Source organism: Bombyx mori, chromosome 16 (genome assembly GCF_030269925.1).
Source record: "Bombyx mori chromosome 16, ASM3026992v2".
Classification (NCBI taxonomy): Eukaryota; Metazoa; Arthropoda; class Insecta; order Lepidoptera; family Bombycidae; genus Bombyx; species Bombyx mori.
In genome coordinates, this window is record NC_085122.1 from 8,133,049 (window position 1) to 8,151,652 (window position 18,604).

The 18,604-nt window shown below is 36.6% G+C and overlaps 1 protein-coding gene and 1 long non-coding RNA gene across 6 annotated transcripts; both read right to left on the reverse strand.

Annotated features, from left to right (window-relative positions):
- Positions 1 to 625: 625 nt before the first annotated feature.
- Positions 626 to 17,250, reverse strand: LOC101743891 (fatty acid-binding protein 1). 5 transcript variants are annotated; one of them, XM_062673070.1, is made up of 6 exons: positions 6,133 to 6,424; positions 5,340 to 5,449; positions 5,029 to 5,174; positions 2,585 to 2,751; positions 1,326 to 1,433; positions 626 to 735 (listed from the first exon to the last, which is right to left on the reverse strand). In XM_062673070.1, the coding sequence occupies exons 3-6, from the start codon at positions 5,096 to 5,098 to the stop codon at positions 682 to 684; spliced, it is 399 nt and encodes a 132-aa protein (XP_062529054.1). In that variant the 5' UTR covers positions 5,099 to 5,174; positions 5,340 to 5,449; positions 6,133 to 6,424; the 3' UTR covers positions 626 to 681. The 5 variants fall into 5 exon arrangements, with proteins under 5 accessions (XP_062529054.1, XP_004928854.1, XP_062529055.1 ...); XM_004928797.5 differs by having other exon boundaries at positions 6,074 to 6,424; XM_062673071.1 differs by lacking the exons at positions 5,029 to 5,174; positions 5,340 to 5,449; positions 6,133 to 6,424 and adding an exon at positions 17,114 to 17,250.
- On the reverse strand, positions 12,172 to 17,078 carry LOC101736328 (uncharacterized). Its single transcript, XR_009975216.1, has 3 exons — positions 13,740 to 17,078; positions 13,172 to 13,278; positions 12,172 to 12,213 (listed from the first exon to the last, which is right to left on the reverse strand). It is a non-coding gene; the product is annotated as an uncharacterized LOC101736328 (long non-coding RNA).
- Positions 17,251 to 18,604: the final 1,354 nt, after the last annotated feature.

Consider the following 18,604-nt stretch of genomic DNA (forward strand, 5'->3'; position numbering starts at 1 on the left):
TAATATATTATTTTGTTTATTGTTAAATTGTGGTCAAATTGAGAATATATTATTAATGTTTGTCTTTAATGTTATTGGTATATAATGTAATCTTGGCGTAACCTACAATTATATAAGTATTATAGTCTTTGACAATAGAACCTTAATAATGTTCAACCTTCTCTTCTTTTTCTCCACCTTATCCTACTAGGTGGGGTAGGCACAGCTAATTTTTGTCTTCCATTCTCTTCTATCAGCCGTCATCTCAACACTCACTCCTTTCTCTCTCATATCGTCATTCACACACTCTATCCATGTCTTCTTCGGTCGACCTCTTCCCCCTCTACCTTGCACTACCATTTCCATACATCTCCTAGTCACATGCATCTTCTCTCTACATCATATGTCCATACCACGCTAACCTTATAATTTAAATTAATTATGGTTGAATTTCGACCACTGGGCGACCACTAGTAAATATAAAACTTCTTTATAATAATATATAGTCCGCTTCAAATATGTCAAAGCAAAGTGTAAGCATTCCAGCTACACACATTATTCGTAACGGATACTTACCAACTAAGATATGGTTACCAAATTATCAGATGCGATACCTAATTGGATAGTGTCGAAATAAAAAGAAGAATTAAAAAAAATAGTAACTATATTTGAAAATTAAAAGTGTAAATAAATAGACTTTATTTAAGCATTGTAGTATTGATAGGCAGTGCCGTCCCAATTTTCAGCTGTGATAGTCTGAAAAACAATAACATTAATTAAATCAAATTACGTATCTTTTACATTATTGTTTTGTAAATTTTGTAGGAGTCAATGAACCGATGTTGTAACGAAATAATGTAGTTTAGATGTAGTCACTAATTGCATAATTTTCCATTAAAATCGCTGGAAATAGCTTTTCGGGCTCCTCCAAAAAATTCATTGAAGTTTTAATAAACAACCACCATTTTATTGAGCCTTTGTTTCATTCTATCTCATCTCGTTTCGCTTAATTTTATCCCAATTGATTATAAACTATGCTTAAGTTAGTTTATTAGTAAAATACGCGAGATACATAGATTTAAGTCATATATTCACATACTTGTATAAATCTGTTGCTTCCGGAGAAATAATTCATAGAACTATTTCAGCAATTCAGTTCTCTTTATCAATCTAATTCAGTTTTCATTTTACAATAATATCTGACATAGACTATTATGGAAATAAGAAGAGATAATGAAAAGAAAGAAAATTACAAGTTCTAAGTTCAAGTGTATTTTTTTTTAAAGGTATTTACGGTCGAGCTGGAAGAGAATCGAATATTGTAGAATTGATAAAATTATACTTACAACTTTTAGTTCGGTGTCACTATATTCCCTTTTGAATGTTGTGTTGCCATTGGGATGCTCTATAACTTGAGTTACGGTGTTGCCATCGACTGTGTACGTGGTTTTTAGCTGGAAAATGTAAATTTCACTGAGTTGTAATAATAATACAATACATTAGTATTTCTTGAGTTGCTCCAAATGTTTTTTCAATAATATTAGTTAGTACTACTATTTTTCCTACATTCGTCAATGCATAAAGCATAATTTGATGTGCTAATAGGTAAGTTAATCAATTAGCTCATCAAATGGCATAAAGGATTATAAATTTTCATTGCACAATTTACGACTAAGGTTAAATGGCTACCGTTTTATAGAATTAAAACCTAGAACTGCTCAATATCTATTGCTTTATTTCGAAATTTAATATGGAGATTATTTGAAACATTCCTGAAGACATGGTAGTTAAATAAAGGCATTATGTTATTAACATTAACGTACTGCACGCAATGTAACACGGAACTGAAGACGTAATGGAATTAAAATTTAACATTTGTAAATTTATCGTCAAATTTAAGTTGTCGCATAGTAAGCTTTACTGGTGGTTGGACCTCTTGTGAATCCGCAAGGGTAGGTACACCACCCCGCCTATTTCTGCCGTGAAGCAGTAATGCGTTTCGGTTTGAAGGGTGGGGCAGCCGTTGTAACTATACTGAGACCTTAGAACTCATATCTCAAGGTGGGTGGCGCATTTATGTTGTAGATGTCTATGGGCTCCAGTAACCTCTTAACACCAGGTGGGCTGTGAGTTCGTCCACCCATCTAAGCAATAAAAAAAATAAAAAAAACAGAGGAGTATGAAATTTCCCATTTGAGAAGATATTGAGAAGGACTGCAGAAATTTATGAATAAAAATACATTAAGTCACTAAAAAAAATTTACACACGCACGCATATACACATATATTATTTTGTTTATTGTCAAATTGTGATCAAATTGAGAGAGAATAGATAATTAATGTTTGTCTTTAATATTATTTGTCTATAATGTATCCTTGGCGAAACCTATGATTAAAGAATAGTCTTTGACAATAGAACCTTAATAATGTCCAAATTTATAATTTAAAATAATTATAGTCGAATTTCGACCACTGGGCGACTAAGATACTAGTAAGTAAAAAACTTCTTTATTTACATGTCTATGAGCTCGATAACCACTTAAAACCAGGTGAGCTGTGAGCTCATCCACCCACCTAAGAAATAAAAACAAGATTATCAGATTACCTTCAATCCACCATCGATGGTTTCGTCGAAAGGCACACCGGACTCAAAAACTGTCTCCTTTGTATCGTCATTATGGACGGTGATGATCTTGTATTTGTCGCCTTCCTTGATCAATGTAGTTGTAGGCTTGAACTGAAAATGTTTCTGGATCTGGTCTTCGGGGAGACCTGCGAGACGGGAAGACGAATGCGATATAGCATTCAAATTTTTTTTATTATTATTATTTTGTAACGCTAGCTATCATATAATAGAAGAGATTTGGCAAAAATCTAAATCGAGGTAACACAGCCTTTTCAAGATAGACTCGCATACATATAAGTACATGACCATCAGTCTACCGATCGATACATAATACGATAGAAGGTCTACACATTGTCGTTTTTCTTCACATAATATTCTCTTAGACTAACCACCGCAAAAACAAATAGGGGGCTGAAGTTCTGTGTTGCCTTAACTACGCCCGATGATATTACTCTCAATGAGACTATGCTCTACTCAAATCCAGATACGTGTCTGTTTTTCTAAAGACGTATTTAAAAAAGAAGGATTAACTTTTTTTCTACATAAGCTGATGGTCTATAGAGACCATGTCAGCGTCGCCGGGCTTAGTAGATGAGCTCACGGGGCCCAAACCTGACGATGTTGCTAACACGAACCCTAGCAAGAGCCGTGCTTCGCAGAATCTACCACCGGAACGGAAACGCGACCCACTGAGAAGGTCTGGTGAGAAACTCCGTGGGCTATGGATTAACATGGCGTGCCGCCCGCACGGGATGTATCACCTCAGTCCCGTGAAGTAGTCGTGAGTTCCAGTTTTGAATTTCTATTATTTGAGACTTCGAACTTATGTCTCAAGGTACGTTAGAATCCTAGTTATTATCTCTATTGAACCTTTTTTTTAACGCTGGGGAACCCATTTACAGATACCCGGTTGAGGGGGGTAACGGACCGGGTTATGTCGGACCCAATTGCCTCCTGAGAGGAAGAAGGGGAGAAGAGAAGGACCGAGGTCCTCCACCTCCCCCAAGTTCGGCCGAGCTCCTCCAGCAAGCGCTCTCTCCACTTAGCATACGCCAGACTACGCGCAGCACGCCTCCGGGCCGGCCGGGTGTCCGTTTCTGAGTCGAGGACTGTGTTCTCCGTCGGTATGTCGCAGCCAAGATTTCAGCTTTGAGGTCCCAGGGAGGGGCCCGGTGAGAGCACAGGCCACATCCTGAGAGATGGTGCGGTACCCCCTGATAACCTTCACCGCGAGCGCCCGCTGAGCTCTGAACAGCAGAGCCGCGTTTTGCGCGGTAAGTGCGGGCGACCATACGGGAGCACCGTACAAGGCCATACTGCGCACCACCCCCAGGTACAGTCCCCGGATACTGGCGCTGCATCCACCGATGTTGAGAAGAAGACGGGTAAGCACTCCTGCCGTCCCCATCAGCCTCGGAACCAGCATTTTAAAATGGTGGTCGAATCTCCATTTGCTGTCCAGCATAAGGCCCAAATATTTGAGCTTCGGCTGGACAGCAATGGTGACATCCCCGACTACGAGATTCGCGCCTTTAGGCGGCCCCTCCCGAGCTGAGTGGAAGCACACTGCTTCGGATTTATTGAGGGCCACCTCGAGGCTGAGTCTCTTTATTCGACACACCACAGTCGCTACACCCGCCACAGCCAGGATGGCCGCTGACCGGTAGTCGTCTCCGCGGGCCGTCACCAGCGTGTCGTCAGCGTAGCAAACCACTTCGACGCCACGCAGGTTAGCCCCATGGAGGACCCAGTCGAAGCCCACAGGAACGAACCCAGTACCGACCAATGTGGAAGCCCGTGTTTTCCGTCCCCACCCAATCCGCTCGGGGAAGATCACAGACCGCCTTGAGAGATAATTTGGCGTTCGTGATATCGATCGACACAGCCAACAGCACGCCTCCCCCAGAGCACGCCTGATCGGTAAGGTCGCGAACGCGCAAGACCGCGTCCACGGTCGACCTACCTCTCCGGAAGCCAAATTGGCTGAATGCTAGATCAGGCCCGATGTTCTTCAGATGCTGAACAAGACGCCCGGCAACGACACGCTCAAGGAGCTTACTGGCCTCGTCCAACACGGCTATCGGGCTATACCTGGAGGGCTCATCTCTCGGGTGATCGTCCTTCGGGATGAGCATCAGCCGACCCGTACGCCACGGCTCTGGAAACCTGCCCTCTCGGAGGCACTTGCTAAAAAACCTACGAAGTGCAGGCGCCACGCCTGGACGACAGCCGCAGCCGCTCGACATCTAGGCGCTTCTGGGCCCAACGAGGACCCTCCGCGCCTCCACCGAAGGACGAAGACATTGACACTGCTTCTGGGGTCACAGGTGACCGTGGACATCTCTATTGAACCTGACACCGTAATATCAGCTAATCCGTTCTAGCTAACGAAACGATACTGAAAATATGATAAAAAAACTCACCGATAAGCTTAAGGAACTCATCGAAGTTTTCTCCTCTATCGAATGTGTATTTTTTACCCAAGAAAGACATGGTTACGCTGGCCAGGTTGAAACGTAAATAGAATGTAACTTGTTACGATAAACCACTTATATTGATCAGTATTTATCTGTAGATATGAAATTTACACACCATTATTATTAATTGTTGAGTCACTGATATTAATTTTCGGTCTGCGGCTTTATTTAACGTTTTTCCCCAAAAAATTGATGAATTAAATCAAATGGCAACTGAAAAAAACTATTAGATTTGAATATACTTTCATGATACCTACCTATCTTATCAAATTTATTTATGTAAAATTTTACAATGAATGTTGGCAGGGCAGGACCTTTCATTGTGACGAGGTTTGGGGGAAGCATATAAGCTGTGGACGTCTCCGCACTGAAAGACAGAAGTTAGATAGGAAATATTACACTTTATGTATTGGATTATAATGCAAACATTCACAATATGTGTAAATATTTAAACAGTTCACCATAACATTTCACAACACATATTAGAACTTTTTTGTTTTGTTTTAAATTGATATTTTTTTTGTCTATAATGTTCCGTAATTCAACAGTTGAATACAACTAAACCATTTTGACTTTACAGCCACAGTAGGGAACTGAATAGTTCTTATTCAATATTTTTTTAACTACTTAGACCAGTGATTCTCAACCTTTTTTTTGTTGCGGCACATATTTAACGATTTCAAGATTTGGCGGCACACAAAAAAAAAGATAAAAATTATTTACTTACTACAACACACTGCATAAATAGTTTATCAAAAAATTTTAATATACGAAATAAAATAAAATATACTATAATTTTTTTTGTGGATTTAAATATATATTCATGTTTAAAATATTTTTCTTTTAAAATGATATAATTTAATAATATTAACATTATTATATATTCGCAAAATTTGGCGGCACACTTTTGAAATTTGGCGGCACACAAAAGTGCCGCGGAACAGTGGTTGAGAATCACTGACTTAGACGCTTGAACGTGCATACAGCTCACCAGTAATCCGGTAGGTAGCTTCGAATGTCTACATCAACAATGTAATTGGCAGCACTCACATTGACTCATAAATTCTAATTCTCAGTTCCATAGTACATCAGCTGCGCCCCGCTTTCAACCTATTTCTGTTTCGTGGCAGAAATAGACAAGGCGTTAATTAGTGGACCAGTGGGGGTCTCAAGATACCCTGCTAGTGTAATAAGACCAGTAACATCCCCGGAAACTGTTATTTCTAACTGTTTAGAGAATATAGCTCATTCAGACTGGACTGGCCCTTCGAAGATACCAGTGAATAGTTTAAACCAGCGAGTATTAAAAAAAGTAGTTAATGCTGAAAAAAAAATTGTATTTTTTCATTAGGATTGTCAACCTATTAATGCTGACTAATGATGAATCAGGAATTATTTATCGCCAAAGTTCTCTGATAAATGATGTAACGAATCGCGACATGGTATTCGCAGTAAAACGATTAATTGTGAATCATACGTTCGTGTATCAATATATTTGTCTAATCTACTTCAAATTAGCAAAATTATATGAAATTAGGTTAGTAAGTTATGAATTAAAATATTTACAAGAACAGATGAGAAGAAATTCCAGTTGGAGAAATTGTATAATAGTAAAATAAAGTCAAACAATCCAATTTACAACTTCACTGTGTAAAATGAAAAAAAAACCACCCTTAATTTTTTTTTTTTTATATATATATATTTTTTTTATGATTGAAGTATTGCTGGTGGCCCGGAGGCCTTTCCAGTTTCACCAGGACAGGTGGGCGAGCAAAGGCTCAGCCAGGAGGGGTGGGATTTGCTAACAGCCACCCGAGCGCCTCCGAAGGAGACCTAACAGCTCAAGAGCAGCTGTTTCGCGAATGAATCTACTACCGGATCGGAATCGCGACCCGCTGAGAAGATCCGGCGAAAAACTCAGCGAGCTGATTCATGGGTTAGACTCTTAATTTGTGAAGCATTCATATTATTACGACAAATGTGATGATACTTTAATCACGGAAATAAGCATTCGACTCAGAAACAGGTATCTTAGTAAAAGGTTTTTTTTTTTTCAAAAATTGATCTGATTAAGATACGGAGTTAATTAATTATCGTTTAACAAAGTCAGGGCCAGCTTGCCAGTACCGGTTATTGCCATTATTTAAATATGAGCACGTGTGAGCACACTGCACATAACCACTTGTGAATGCAAAATTACGATTGCGACCTATATGGAACCTTTTGTTTGATATGCCTACATAACGATCTTTCATATTACAGCCCCCATGACAATTTTGAAATGAAAACAATAACTAAAAATTTCATTTTAAACATCATTTATTCAATGTATCAATGTAATAATACCTATAGTAGAGTTATTTTGTCGCTGCAGTTTAGGTCATAAAAAGTCGGAGCTGTGAAGAAAATATTTCGCTCTCTCTTCCACTCACGAGCCTTATGGACGGGCATAGTGATGCGCAGTATTGTTGTCGATAAGCGTTATCGATAGTGTATTTAGTTTTATCGGATGTCAGTAGCCAGTTTCATGGAAACAAAATTTCGCAAATGTATTTGACATTTCAAAAAACCGCTCGCGGTTACGCATACTGCGTGCACGGATACCTAGTTCTATGGTTTACAAATTTTCTTGCGGTTTTTTCCGCGACAATTTTGTAACATTTCGCGGTTTTAAAATCAGTCGCGGGAAAAAACCGCAAGTGCGGCCGCTTGTATTCGTTTTCGTCTTTCATAAACTCACACGGTTAATAAACGCTGCGGTTTCACCGTAGTGCCGCCTAGGCCTAATACGCACACACTACAATTATTAACCGCGAATTCTCCCGCGATTTTCACAGTTAGAAGATGGATACATTTCAAAAGAGCAGTAGCAGTGTGGCTCTGGTACTAAGAAATAGGTAAAAAGACAACGAAAATTTTACAAATGTTGGGTCTATCCACTTACTAGCCGTAGATTTGAGAAAGGTTTCGTTCATAAGAAATATCGAAATTTAAGAAAACCCCTAGTGAAATTTTTCAATTACTATTAAGCATTACTGTTACGCATACTGCGTGCACGGATACCTAGTTCTATGGATTACAAATTTTCTTGCGGTTTTTTTCCGCGACAATTTTGTAACATTTCGCGGTTTTAAAATCAGTCGCGGGAAAAAACCGCAAGTGCGGCCGCTTGTATTCGTTTTCGTGTTTCATAAACTCACACGGTTATCAACCGCTGCGGTTTCACCGTAGTGCGACCTAGGCCTATGTCTCATGGTGCGTAGCGTTATTTAGCACCTAAGGGGGCGAGCGGAATATCTGACACCCGATCGCCTAAGGTAGTAAAGATTTGGGGGGCAGAACACTTCCTACAGGGACCAGGGACGGTAGAAAAACATTTTTGTTTTTTTTTTAATAAAACGCATAATATATTTATTAGAATTTTTTTTTTTTTATAATTATTTACATCTATATATTAATACGTGAGGCAAAAACTTCGTAACCCTATTTGCGAAATTGCGCGGACGGAGGAGTATGAAATTTCTCTCATTTATAGAGAATATAGGGGAGTGCAAAAATACATTAAATCAATAAAAAAAATTACACACATTACCATGTATTTGACACACACATACGATTAAGCACGTATATTATTTTGTTTATTGCTATTTAGCAATGATAATAAAATTAATAATTTATTTTTAATTATTAGAGAAATAAATAAAATAAAAAATAAAATAAAAAAAAAGAAAATAAATTATTAATGTTTGTCTTTCATTTTATTGGTATACATATAATGTAATCTTGGCGAAACCTACAATTGTAGAAGTATTACAGTCTTTGACAATATAACCTTAATAATGTTCAACCTTATAATTTAAAATAATTATGCTCGATTTTCGGCCACTGGGCGACCACTAGTAAATATAAAGCTTCTTTATTTATAGTCCGCTTCAAATATGTCAAAGCATAGTGTAATCATTCCAGCTACCTAAATTATTCGTATACTTAAATTATTCCTAAATTATTCGGATACTTACCAACTAAGAAATGGTTACCAAATTATCAGATGCGCTTAGAGTTTAGAGATACCGAATTGGATGGTGTCGAAATAAAACGAATAATTAAAAAAAGTAGTAACTGTATTTGGAAGTTAAAAGTGTAAATAAATAGAATTTATTTAAGCTTTGTAACGTAAACGCACCCATTACCAGTTTAAGCCAGGTTCAGATTGATAAGTAGAAAATAAGTAGTTGTTCAATCACTGGCTCTATAAATTTTTTTTACGGTTCCGTAGATAGCTCTTTTTTTAAATGCAATTAAGGAACAACTATCAAAAATAAATTAAAAAAGGCAAAAAATAAAAATTTATGGGAAGGGCCATATCCCTATTACCGATCCAATGTATGGGGGGTGTTCCTATTACCGTATTTTTGGCACCTATTACCGACCGCTAAAGCAACAGAATTAGTTATGTTAAACAAAAATTATAATTTCAGTTTAATTTTTGATATGAAGCAACAGTCCTTTAATTATTAAGTCACAATTCTCTTGATAATCTCTTAAAAATAAGCTAAACGTAACCAATACTCATGGCACAGTTGGGATAATGTTTTTAGGCATGCGCTTGTAGGGGTAAAAAACAACAGGATTTCATAGTCAGCAGAAACATTAATTAATACAGTTAAACATTTTCATCATTGAAGACTCGAGTCTCCAATACGATTCGAGTTTCAATACCTCTATGGTGCTTCATTGTACGACGACTCGTTTTGTCTTGGGACACAAAAAGAATCCAGTTTCGTGGCAATTAAAACTTCTAGAAGAATTTTATTTTTGAGTACTTGATTTTATTCAAAATATTGATACACATCAGTAAACCATGACCTTACAGTTTCTGCTTTCAGCTGCGGTAGGCAGCGGCTTGGCTCTGCCCTTGGCATTGCTGAAGTCCATGGGCGACGGTAACCGCTCACCATCAGGTGGGCTGTATGCTCGTCTGCCTACAAAGGCAATAAAAAAAAAAAAAAAACTTCATTTCTATACGTTGGCAAATTTTGGACAGCTCGTTATTGATATTGTGGGATGGCTTTGATGAAATTTTGAAGCCTGTTTCTTCCTGGTACTCCGTCTTTAATTGGGTGTGGGAGATTTAATGTTTCCACTAATTTTGACACCGTCTCCAATAGCTGGGTTTTTTACAGGAAAATCTAATCTTCCCAAATAGTGAATTCAGTCTATTAATTGGCGTTGTTCATCCCTAGTGAGAACGGTTTTAACTCCATAATATTCTTCAGCATACTTGTGATCTTTTTTGTTCCGAGGAGTTGTTCTTGGAATCCGTCATCTCTTCGAGGTTTTATATACATTTATTTGCTTCTATATTATTGTTATTTTTATTGCTTAGATGGATGGACGAGCTCACAGCCCACCTGATGTTAAATGATTACTGGAGCCCATAGACATTTATGACGTAAATGTGCCACCCACCTTGAGATACTCGTATACGTTATAAGGTCTCAGTATAGTTACAATTTATTTGTTAGTTATAGTTAATGGTCATCAATGCAGAGTCAAGTTGACTAGCTATAGGTATATTGTTTACGTCTTGGTGGTTCCATGTTTCTGAAACTAATTTATCTATCGAGTCGAATATGTGCAATAAGTAAATAATATTTTTAAATACACTCAAGTAGAAGTCAATAGGTGATTATTAATATAGTTATTTTTTTATTCAGTAATGAATTGCTGTTTTATTTAATTTTTTTCTATGTATTTTAAATTTTTATTAGCCGATAATGTAATCTTAGTTACATTATATTTACGTAGTACTAAAAATTAATAAAATATATTAACACACTATTAACTTACACAGTTATATCATACAGATGAAAGGACTATAACTTTATAGAAAAAAACTATATGTGTTCCTTTTTGACTACAGGACATTTAAAACTGCAAAAGTACAGATAGATCGGTATTAGGTTATATTAAAGGACATCGTAAAACTTATTACCGACTCATAAAAATGTGTATGTAATGTGTAAACTTAATGCGTTTCAGTATATTTCTGAAATCACCTAGCTACATTAGTTATGAATATTTAACGATAATGATATTTTAACTTAAAAAATACAATATTTGAGAATTAAGCTTCGTATATTTACTAAAAAAAATACTTAAGAAAATTACTGATTTTCACAACTATCTGTACTTCTAATTATATGGCTTTAATAGCTCATATACAACTTGACATACTAACTAATCAAATTAGTATAGCCCATTAGGTACTTATTAATTCATATATCATAATGGAAAACATAGTAACAAAAATATTCATCTAAAACCAACATGGGCCGGTAATAGAAACAAAATTGTGATAAATGTTCCTATTACCGCTACTTTTAAATATTTAATTTTAGACAAATTTAGGCTCTATCACATGGTAATTAATTGTTATTTGTGTTTATTAAAGTATTAAGAAGACATAAAAAAAAATATATATATAAGCTGCATTAGAATGTTTTACTATTATATTTTTTACTAAAAACGAAATGAGTATATTTAAGTAATCGGGACCGGGTTACTATGAAATTTGTGCTGTCTCCGTACTCCAACGACGAACTAGCCAATTATTCTTTAATTCATTGGCTTAGGCACACGAGCAAGTGATGTGTATTTGCAATACAAATACATCTATGTTTTCTATAAAGCAACCACTGGTCTAAGTTTAATACAATAGTTTAAAATTATAATTTTACTAGCTGACCCGGCAGACTTCGTAGTGCCTCAATCGATAAATAAAAGACCTAAACTTTTATATAGAATAAACTTAAAACAAACAAAAGGAATCCGTCCGACGGGGGACACGTCAAAGGGAAAACAAAATTGTTATTTTTATTTAATTCCGAGAATTTTCATATTTTTATACCTTTTAAACCTTCTCTGGACTTCCACAAATAATTCAAGACCAAAATTAGCCAAATCGGTCAAGCCGTTTTCATGTTATGTCGTGACAACGGAAAACGGGTTTCATTTTTATATATATAGATAAAACGGACGGTAATGGGTGCCGATTTTAAGGGGTCGTTATTAGGTGCATTTACGTTAGTGTCGATAGGCGACGTCGTCCCATTTATCAGCTGTGATAGTCTGAAAAATAATAACATTAATTATATCAAATTACGTATTTTTCACATTATTATTTAGTAAATTTGTAGGAGTCAATGAACCGATGTTGTAACGAAATATTGTAGTTTAGATGTAGTCACTAATTCAATCATTTTCCATTTTGGTTCTTGGACAGGCGACACATTCCGTTCTAAACACGTCAATCGATGTTTCAGTTAGATTAAAATAGTGTTATAATAAAATTAACTAATTATAAAAAAAATCCTATCCTGACTAGAGATACAGGGTATATTTTAATCCCGCGCTGTGGTAACACTGCCATGCCGGTTTTTGCAGGAAAGCAATACTGCGGTCCGGCTTAGGTGATAGGATATTTATATCATAATACACTGTTGAGGCTTAGACCTCATGTCTCAAGATGCTCAAGATGGTTATTGTTAGTTTATATGAAACTAACAAATTTATTGTTAGTTTCATAGTTGAGGATTTTTATCAATTCAACACTGGCAATAATAGCCAATTGCCATACTTAAAAAATGAAGAAGCAGAACCATCAATTTTTAATATTAGAATGCTCAGATTATTTAGACAATCAATTTAACATACACAAAATATGAATCATTAAATTTCATCAAATAATTCCTGACCGAGTGCTTAAGTTACAATTTATTTTGTAAAATACACGAGATACATACATAGTTCTAAGTCACATTTTCATATACTTGTGTAAAGTCTTTTGCTTCCGGAAAATATTTCATTGAAGTATTTCAGCAATTCGGTTCTCTTCATCAATCAAATTCAGTTTTAATTTTACAATAATATCTGTCATAGATTATCATGGAAATAGGAAAAGACAACGAATATTCATAAGAAAATTACAAGTTCTAAATTCAAATGTAGTACTATTGGTTTTTTAAAGGTATTTACGGTCAGGCTGGATGAGAATCGCATATTGTAGAGTTGATAAAACTATACTTACTACTTTTAGTTCGGTGTCACCGTATTCCCTTTTGAATGTGCTGTGCCATTGGGATTCTCTATAACATGAGTTACGGTGTTGCCATCAACTGTGTACGTGGTTTTTATCTGGAAAATGTAAATTTTACTGAGGTGTAACATTCGTATTTCTTCAGTTGCCCCAAATGTTTTTTCAATAATATTAGCTACTATTTTTTCTACATTCGTAAATGCATAAAGCATTTAATGTGCTAATAGATAAATTAATAAATAGGAATATCAAATGGCATAAAGAATTATAAATATATCATTGCTAAATTCACGAGTAAGCTTAAGTGGCTACCGTTGTATTGAACTAAAACCTAGAACTGCTCAATATCTATTGCTTTATTTTGAAATTTAATATAGAAACTATTCGAAACATTCCTGAAGAAATGAAAATGGTATTTATATATAAAGGTATTGTGTTATTAACATTATTACTGCATGCAATGTAACACAGAGAACAGAAGACGTAATGGAATTTAAATTTAACATTTGTAAATTTATCGTCAAATTTAAGTTGTCGCATAGTAAACTTATCAGATTACCGTCAATCCACCATCGATGGTTTCGTCGAAAGGCGAAGAGAGAGGTCGTTCGACTATAAATGCAGGTGTAGATCTTATTAAAAATATTTTTCAGGCTTGGGCGGAATCGCCTAATGCCCTTGGGGTATTCTGCGACTTATCTATAGCTTTTGATTGTGTTGAACATAATAAATTGTTGAGGAAATTACACCATTATGGTAGGTGGTAGGGTAGACTCCGTAACGCCACAGTATAAAATGGCGGTACGTGGACAGAGTCGTGGCATTCCGTGTCAGACAGTCATTCAGTCCGTATCGGACGGTCCGTCCGTCTCAGTCAGTGAGTCTCTGGTAGTCAGTCAGTCGGTCTGTCGGTATGTGGAACGAAACTGTCGGTTTACCCTGTCATTGTGTAAGTCGTGTGTGTTGAGTTTCAATAATTATTATTCAAAAGGTTTTGTTGACTTTTTATAAACTGAGTTCAACCAAATACGAGTGATGACGGAAACTACCGCTTAGCCATCCCTGGCGCGCCGCAGACATATAAATTTGTAAGCTTGCGGGTAGACATTATCTTGTTGAACACCAAGTAAAACGATGTCACTTTTTGGTTCCTGATTTAATCAACAATATGTTATCTTAACAATTCACTTTAACACTTGTCCAACTTTAACCAGTACGTACAACAGTCACTGAATCACACAACGTAACAAGGATATAGTAAGTGCACCAGGCAAGCGCAGTCCAACGAATGTTCATTTCAAGGCACGTTCCGCCTTTTTATACTAGCCGGCGCAGCTGGCTTATGAGTCACTTCTGTTGCAGCTATTGTTTACGAGTGGAACGACACGGCCGGCGCGCCTGGCTTGTGTGAGTCACTCTATTGCACGTGCTATATAACATAAATATCGTTAACGCCGTCAAATTTATAAATTAAATAATAAATAATAATAATAATTTAATAATTAAAATATCTTATTAAAAGGAGTCCCTTTAGGCAAGGTTCCGAAGATACTGGCAGCGTTCCCCCTTTGAATAGCTAGACTAATTCTTTGTCCAAGGTAGCTGCTAGCTCTTCGGTCTCCTGTGATATCGACTAACCTTTTTGCTATTTCCTCAAAAAGCCTTATAGCGCTAGTACCCACGGACCAAGGGTCTCGACACCGAATGGGACAAAACATTTTCCGAGCCTAGACCCTTGTATTTGCAAGTTTTGGCTTTTTCAGCCGCTTCACAAGCCGCACTAGCTCTATTGTTAGTTCCATGTAGATGGGAAGGGGCGTATCTGAACAGGTTGCATCCCATACCAGCACCCGACCCATCTTCCATGGAATCAAACCCATACCGTCCGGTCTCTTGTCGTTCGTCTCTTGCAATACCAGTCGGCTCAAGTAGACTTGGCACGTTGACGGAGGCAAGGGACCGACGTATGATATCATTAAGTGCGGCATGTCTCGAGAAGCGGCCTGCACTTTTTTGGCATGACAGTCCGTGATGTCCTAGCTTGTCGACATCACTGCCACAGAGACATTTATGAGGAGCGCAGACCGGAACCCTAAGCCGTAGACAGGTAGCGATTCGGAGCGTGTCAGGCTCAAAAAATGGTCCTGTATTTGATGAAGCTGTATTGACTCACGGCTCAAAATATTGTCATATGTCAATTTGCAGTTTATGTCGTCCCAGCTCTTCTGTGAATTTAGAGAAACTGGAAAAAAAAATCCGTCTTTTTTTGTGAGGGCAATGAGGTTCGCACCGAAAAGAATGGGAACAATTTCTGGATCGACATTACCGGAATACATAAAGTTGATTAATTTGTGATCGAATTTACAAGTTGCTCCCCTGCATCACCCAGAGAATGCAATGTTAAGTCTTTCAAATGTTGGGGTGAGATTCCATCCAAACCTGCAGCCAACCTGGTTTAAAAGATAAAATCCATAACATTTTTTATAAGAAAAAATCCATAACATTTTTGTTTTGGATTTGAAGGAAGGAATACTTGGCTTGCTGGGTGGGTTGAGAAAATATGTGCTTATTGGAGCTGGAGAATGTTTTATCCGTAAGGCCTGAAGGGTGTCAGGGGTATCTGGTGATAGCACGTCGTTGGAGAACAAAAGGCGAGCGGCACCTTTTAGATCTCGTCACAGATTTTGTTTTCGATGATTTTGTTGCGATTACGAGGGGCATCATGTTTGATTTGAGGTGCGGCAAAAGGCGAGAAGCTTACAGCACATCTATTCTTAATCTTTTGAATCAAGGATAGATTCGGTTCATCAGTTTTTATTGTGTGTGTGTGCTGTATGAAAATAAAAATAAGTTCTGCCAGTCTTGAGTAGAGTTGCTTACGTAACATATCTGGATTAATTGTGACAAATGTGTGGCAACGGTTATTCCAGCCCCTCGAGGGATTCTTTTAACTATGGGTAGACTATTTTTCAAATTGCTTAGACATGTGTGGAAAGGAGTTGGATCGTTGGCAACATTAGTAAGACTCGTTGGCAACTCGGAATTACGATTAGATTAGTGATATCAATCGACAAGATTTTCTGTCCTAATTCAGTACAAATTACATTTAATCTATTATCATCGTATCAACGAAATAATATCATATTATCAGAAAGTTAATGGTTACATGAATAGTCATCATCATCATCATCATCATCAGCCTTTATCTGCCCACTGCTGGACATAGGAATAGTGCCATATAGCATTTGAATTATTATTTTTTACTTTTTTCTAGCGCTAGCTATCATGTCATAGAAGAGATATGGCAAAAATCTAAGTCGAGCTAACAACCTTTTCAAGATACATACAAGTACATGACCATGAGTCTACTGAGCAATACATAATACGATGGAACGTCTACACATTGTCGTTTTTCTTCACATAATATTCTCTTAGACTAACCACCGCAAAAACAAATAGGGGACTGAAGTTCTGTGTTGCCTTAACTACGCTCGATGATATTACTCTCAATGAGACTATGCTCTACTCAAATCCAGATACGTGTCTGTTTTTCTAAAGACGTAGTTAAAGAAGAAGGATTAACTTTTTTTTTCTACCTAAGCTGATGGTCTATAGAGACCATGTGAGGCTCAAACCTGACGATTTTGCTAACACGAACCCTAACAAGAGCCGTGCTTCACAGAATCTACCACCGGAACGGAAACGCGACCAACTGAGAAGATCCGGCGAGAAACTCAGTGGGCATGGCGTGTTGTATCACGGGATGTATCACGTCAGTGTCGTGAAGTAGTCGTGATTTCCAGTTTTGAAGAGTACTATTTGAGACTTCGAACTTATGTCTCAAGGTACGTTAGAGTCCTAGTTATTATCTCTATTGAACCTGACACCTTCTAGCTAACGAAACGATACTGAAAAAATGTTAAAAAAACTCACTGATAAACTTAAGGAACCCATCGAAGTTTTCTTCTCTATCTAATATGTATTTTTTACCCAAGAAAGACATGGTTACGCCGGCTTAGTTGAAACGTAAATAGAATGTAGCTTGTTACGATAAGTAAGTTATATTGATCAGTATTTATCTGTAGATATGAAATTTATTACACACTATTTTTTTTTATTGCTTAAATGGATGGACGACCTCACAGCCCACCTGGTTTTAAGTGGTTACTGGAGCCCATAGACATCTGCAACGTAAATACGCCATCCACCTTGAGATATAAGTTCTAAGGTCTCAAGTATAGTTACAACGGCTGCCCCACCCTTCAAACCGAAACGTATTACTGCTTCAAGGCAGAAATAGACAGGGTGGTGGTACCAATGTGGTGGTACCAATGTGGTGGTACCAGTGGTATTATTATTAATTGTTGTGTCACTGATATGTATTTATTGATCAGCGGCTTTATTTAATGTTTTTAGCAAAAAAGATGATGAATCAAATCAAATGGCAACTGAAAACTATCATATTTCAGTATAAATTCATGATAACTATCTTATCAAATTTATCTATATATTAATACGTGAAGCAAAAACTTTGTACCCCTTTTTACGAAAATTGCGCGGACGGAGGAGTGTGAAATTTCTCACACTTATAGAGAATATAGAAAAGAAGTGCACAATGCTAATTTTTTTTTTAATTATGCATAAAAGGTACATTAAATCAATAAAGAAAACATGTATGTAATGTTTACCATGTATTTGACACACATACGCATGCATACTATTTGTTTATTGTCAAACTTTTCTTATTGCATAAGGTCAAATTGAGAATAGATTAAAAATTTTTTGTTTTTTTTTTATATTTGTCTAAAGTGTAGTCTTGGTGAAATCTGTTACTATATAAGTATAATAAATAGTCTTTGACAACAGAACCATAATAATGTTCAAACTTATAATTTCAATTAATTATAGTCGAATTTCGACTACTGCGGGACCACTAGTCTTTGTAAAATTTTACACTGAATGTCGTTTTGACGAGGTTTTGGAGAAGCATATAAGCTGTGGACGTATCTGCACTGAAAGACAGAAAGGAGACTGAAACGATTACATAATATATTTTTGGTCCCGAATGTAACGTGATGAAACTAGTATGAATTAATAGATTCAGATTTAAAAGTACCTTGCTGAAAATTCTAAAAGTTTTCTCAATCTGAGAGCAAAGATAATAAAGATTTAGTAAAAGTCAGGTTATGTTACAATCTCTATAATGCTGAATAATAACTTATTTAAGCATAAGTAAAGTTTATTATATCCATTGGATAATCTTTTAAATGTCTTATTATGAATGAATATCAATGATATCAGATATGGATTTACCTAAAAGGCGTCGAAAAAAATAAAACACAACATATTGTCTACCTAGTGCATTCACCTTCACTTATTATTAAAATGTCGTTCAGGAAGAGTGCAGGGAGAACAATATTATCT

What these genes read in the sequence shown, in the direction of transcription:
- LOC101743891 (XM_062673069.1), bottom strand. Translation starts at nt 17,183, where the DNA reads ATGTCTTTCTTGGGTAAAAAATACATATTAGATAGAGAAGAAAACTTC. An exon ending in TGGGTTCCTTAAGTTTATCA is followed by an intron (nt 2,752 to 17,113) that starts GTGAGTTTTTTT and finishes CCCGTCTCGCAG; the next exon opens with GTCTCCCCGAAGACCAGATC. An exon ending in CCATCGATGGTGGATTGAAG is followed by an intron (nt 1,434 to 2,584) that starts GTAATCTGATAA and finishes TACATTTTCCAG; the next exon opens with CTAAAAACCACGTACACAGT.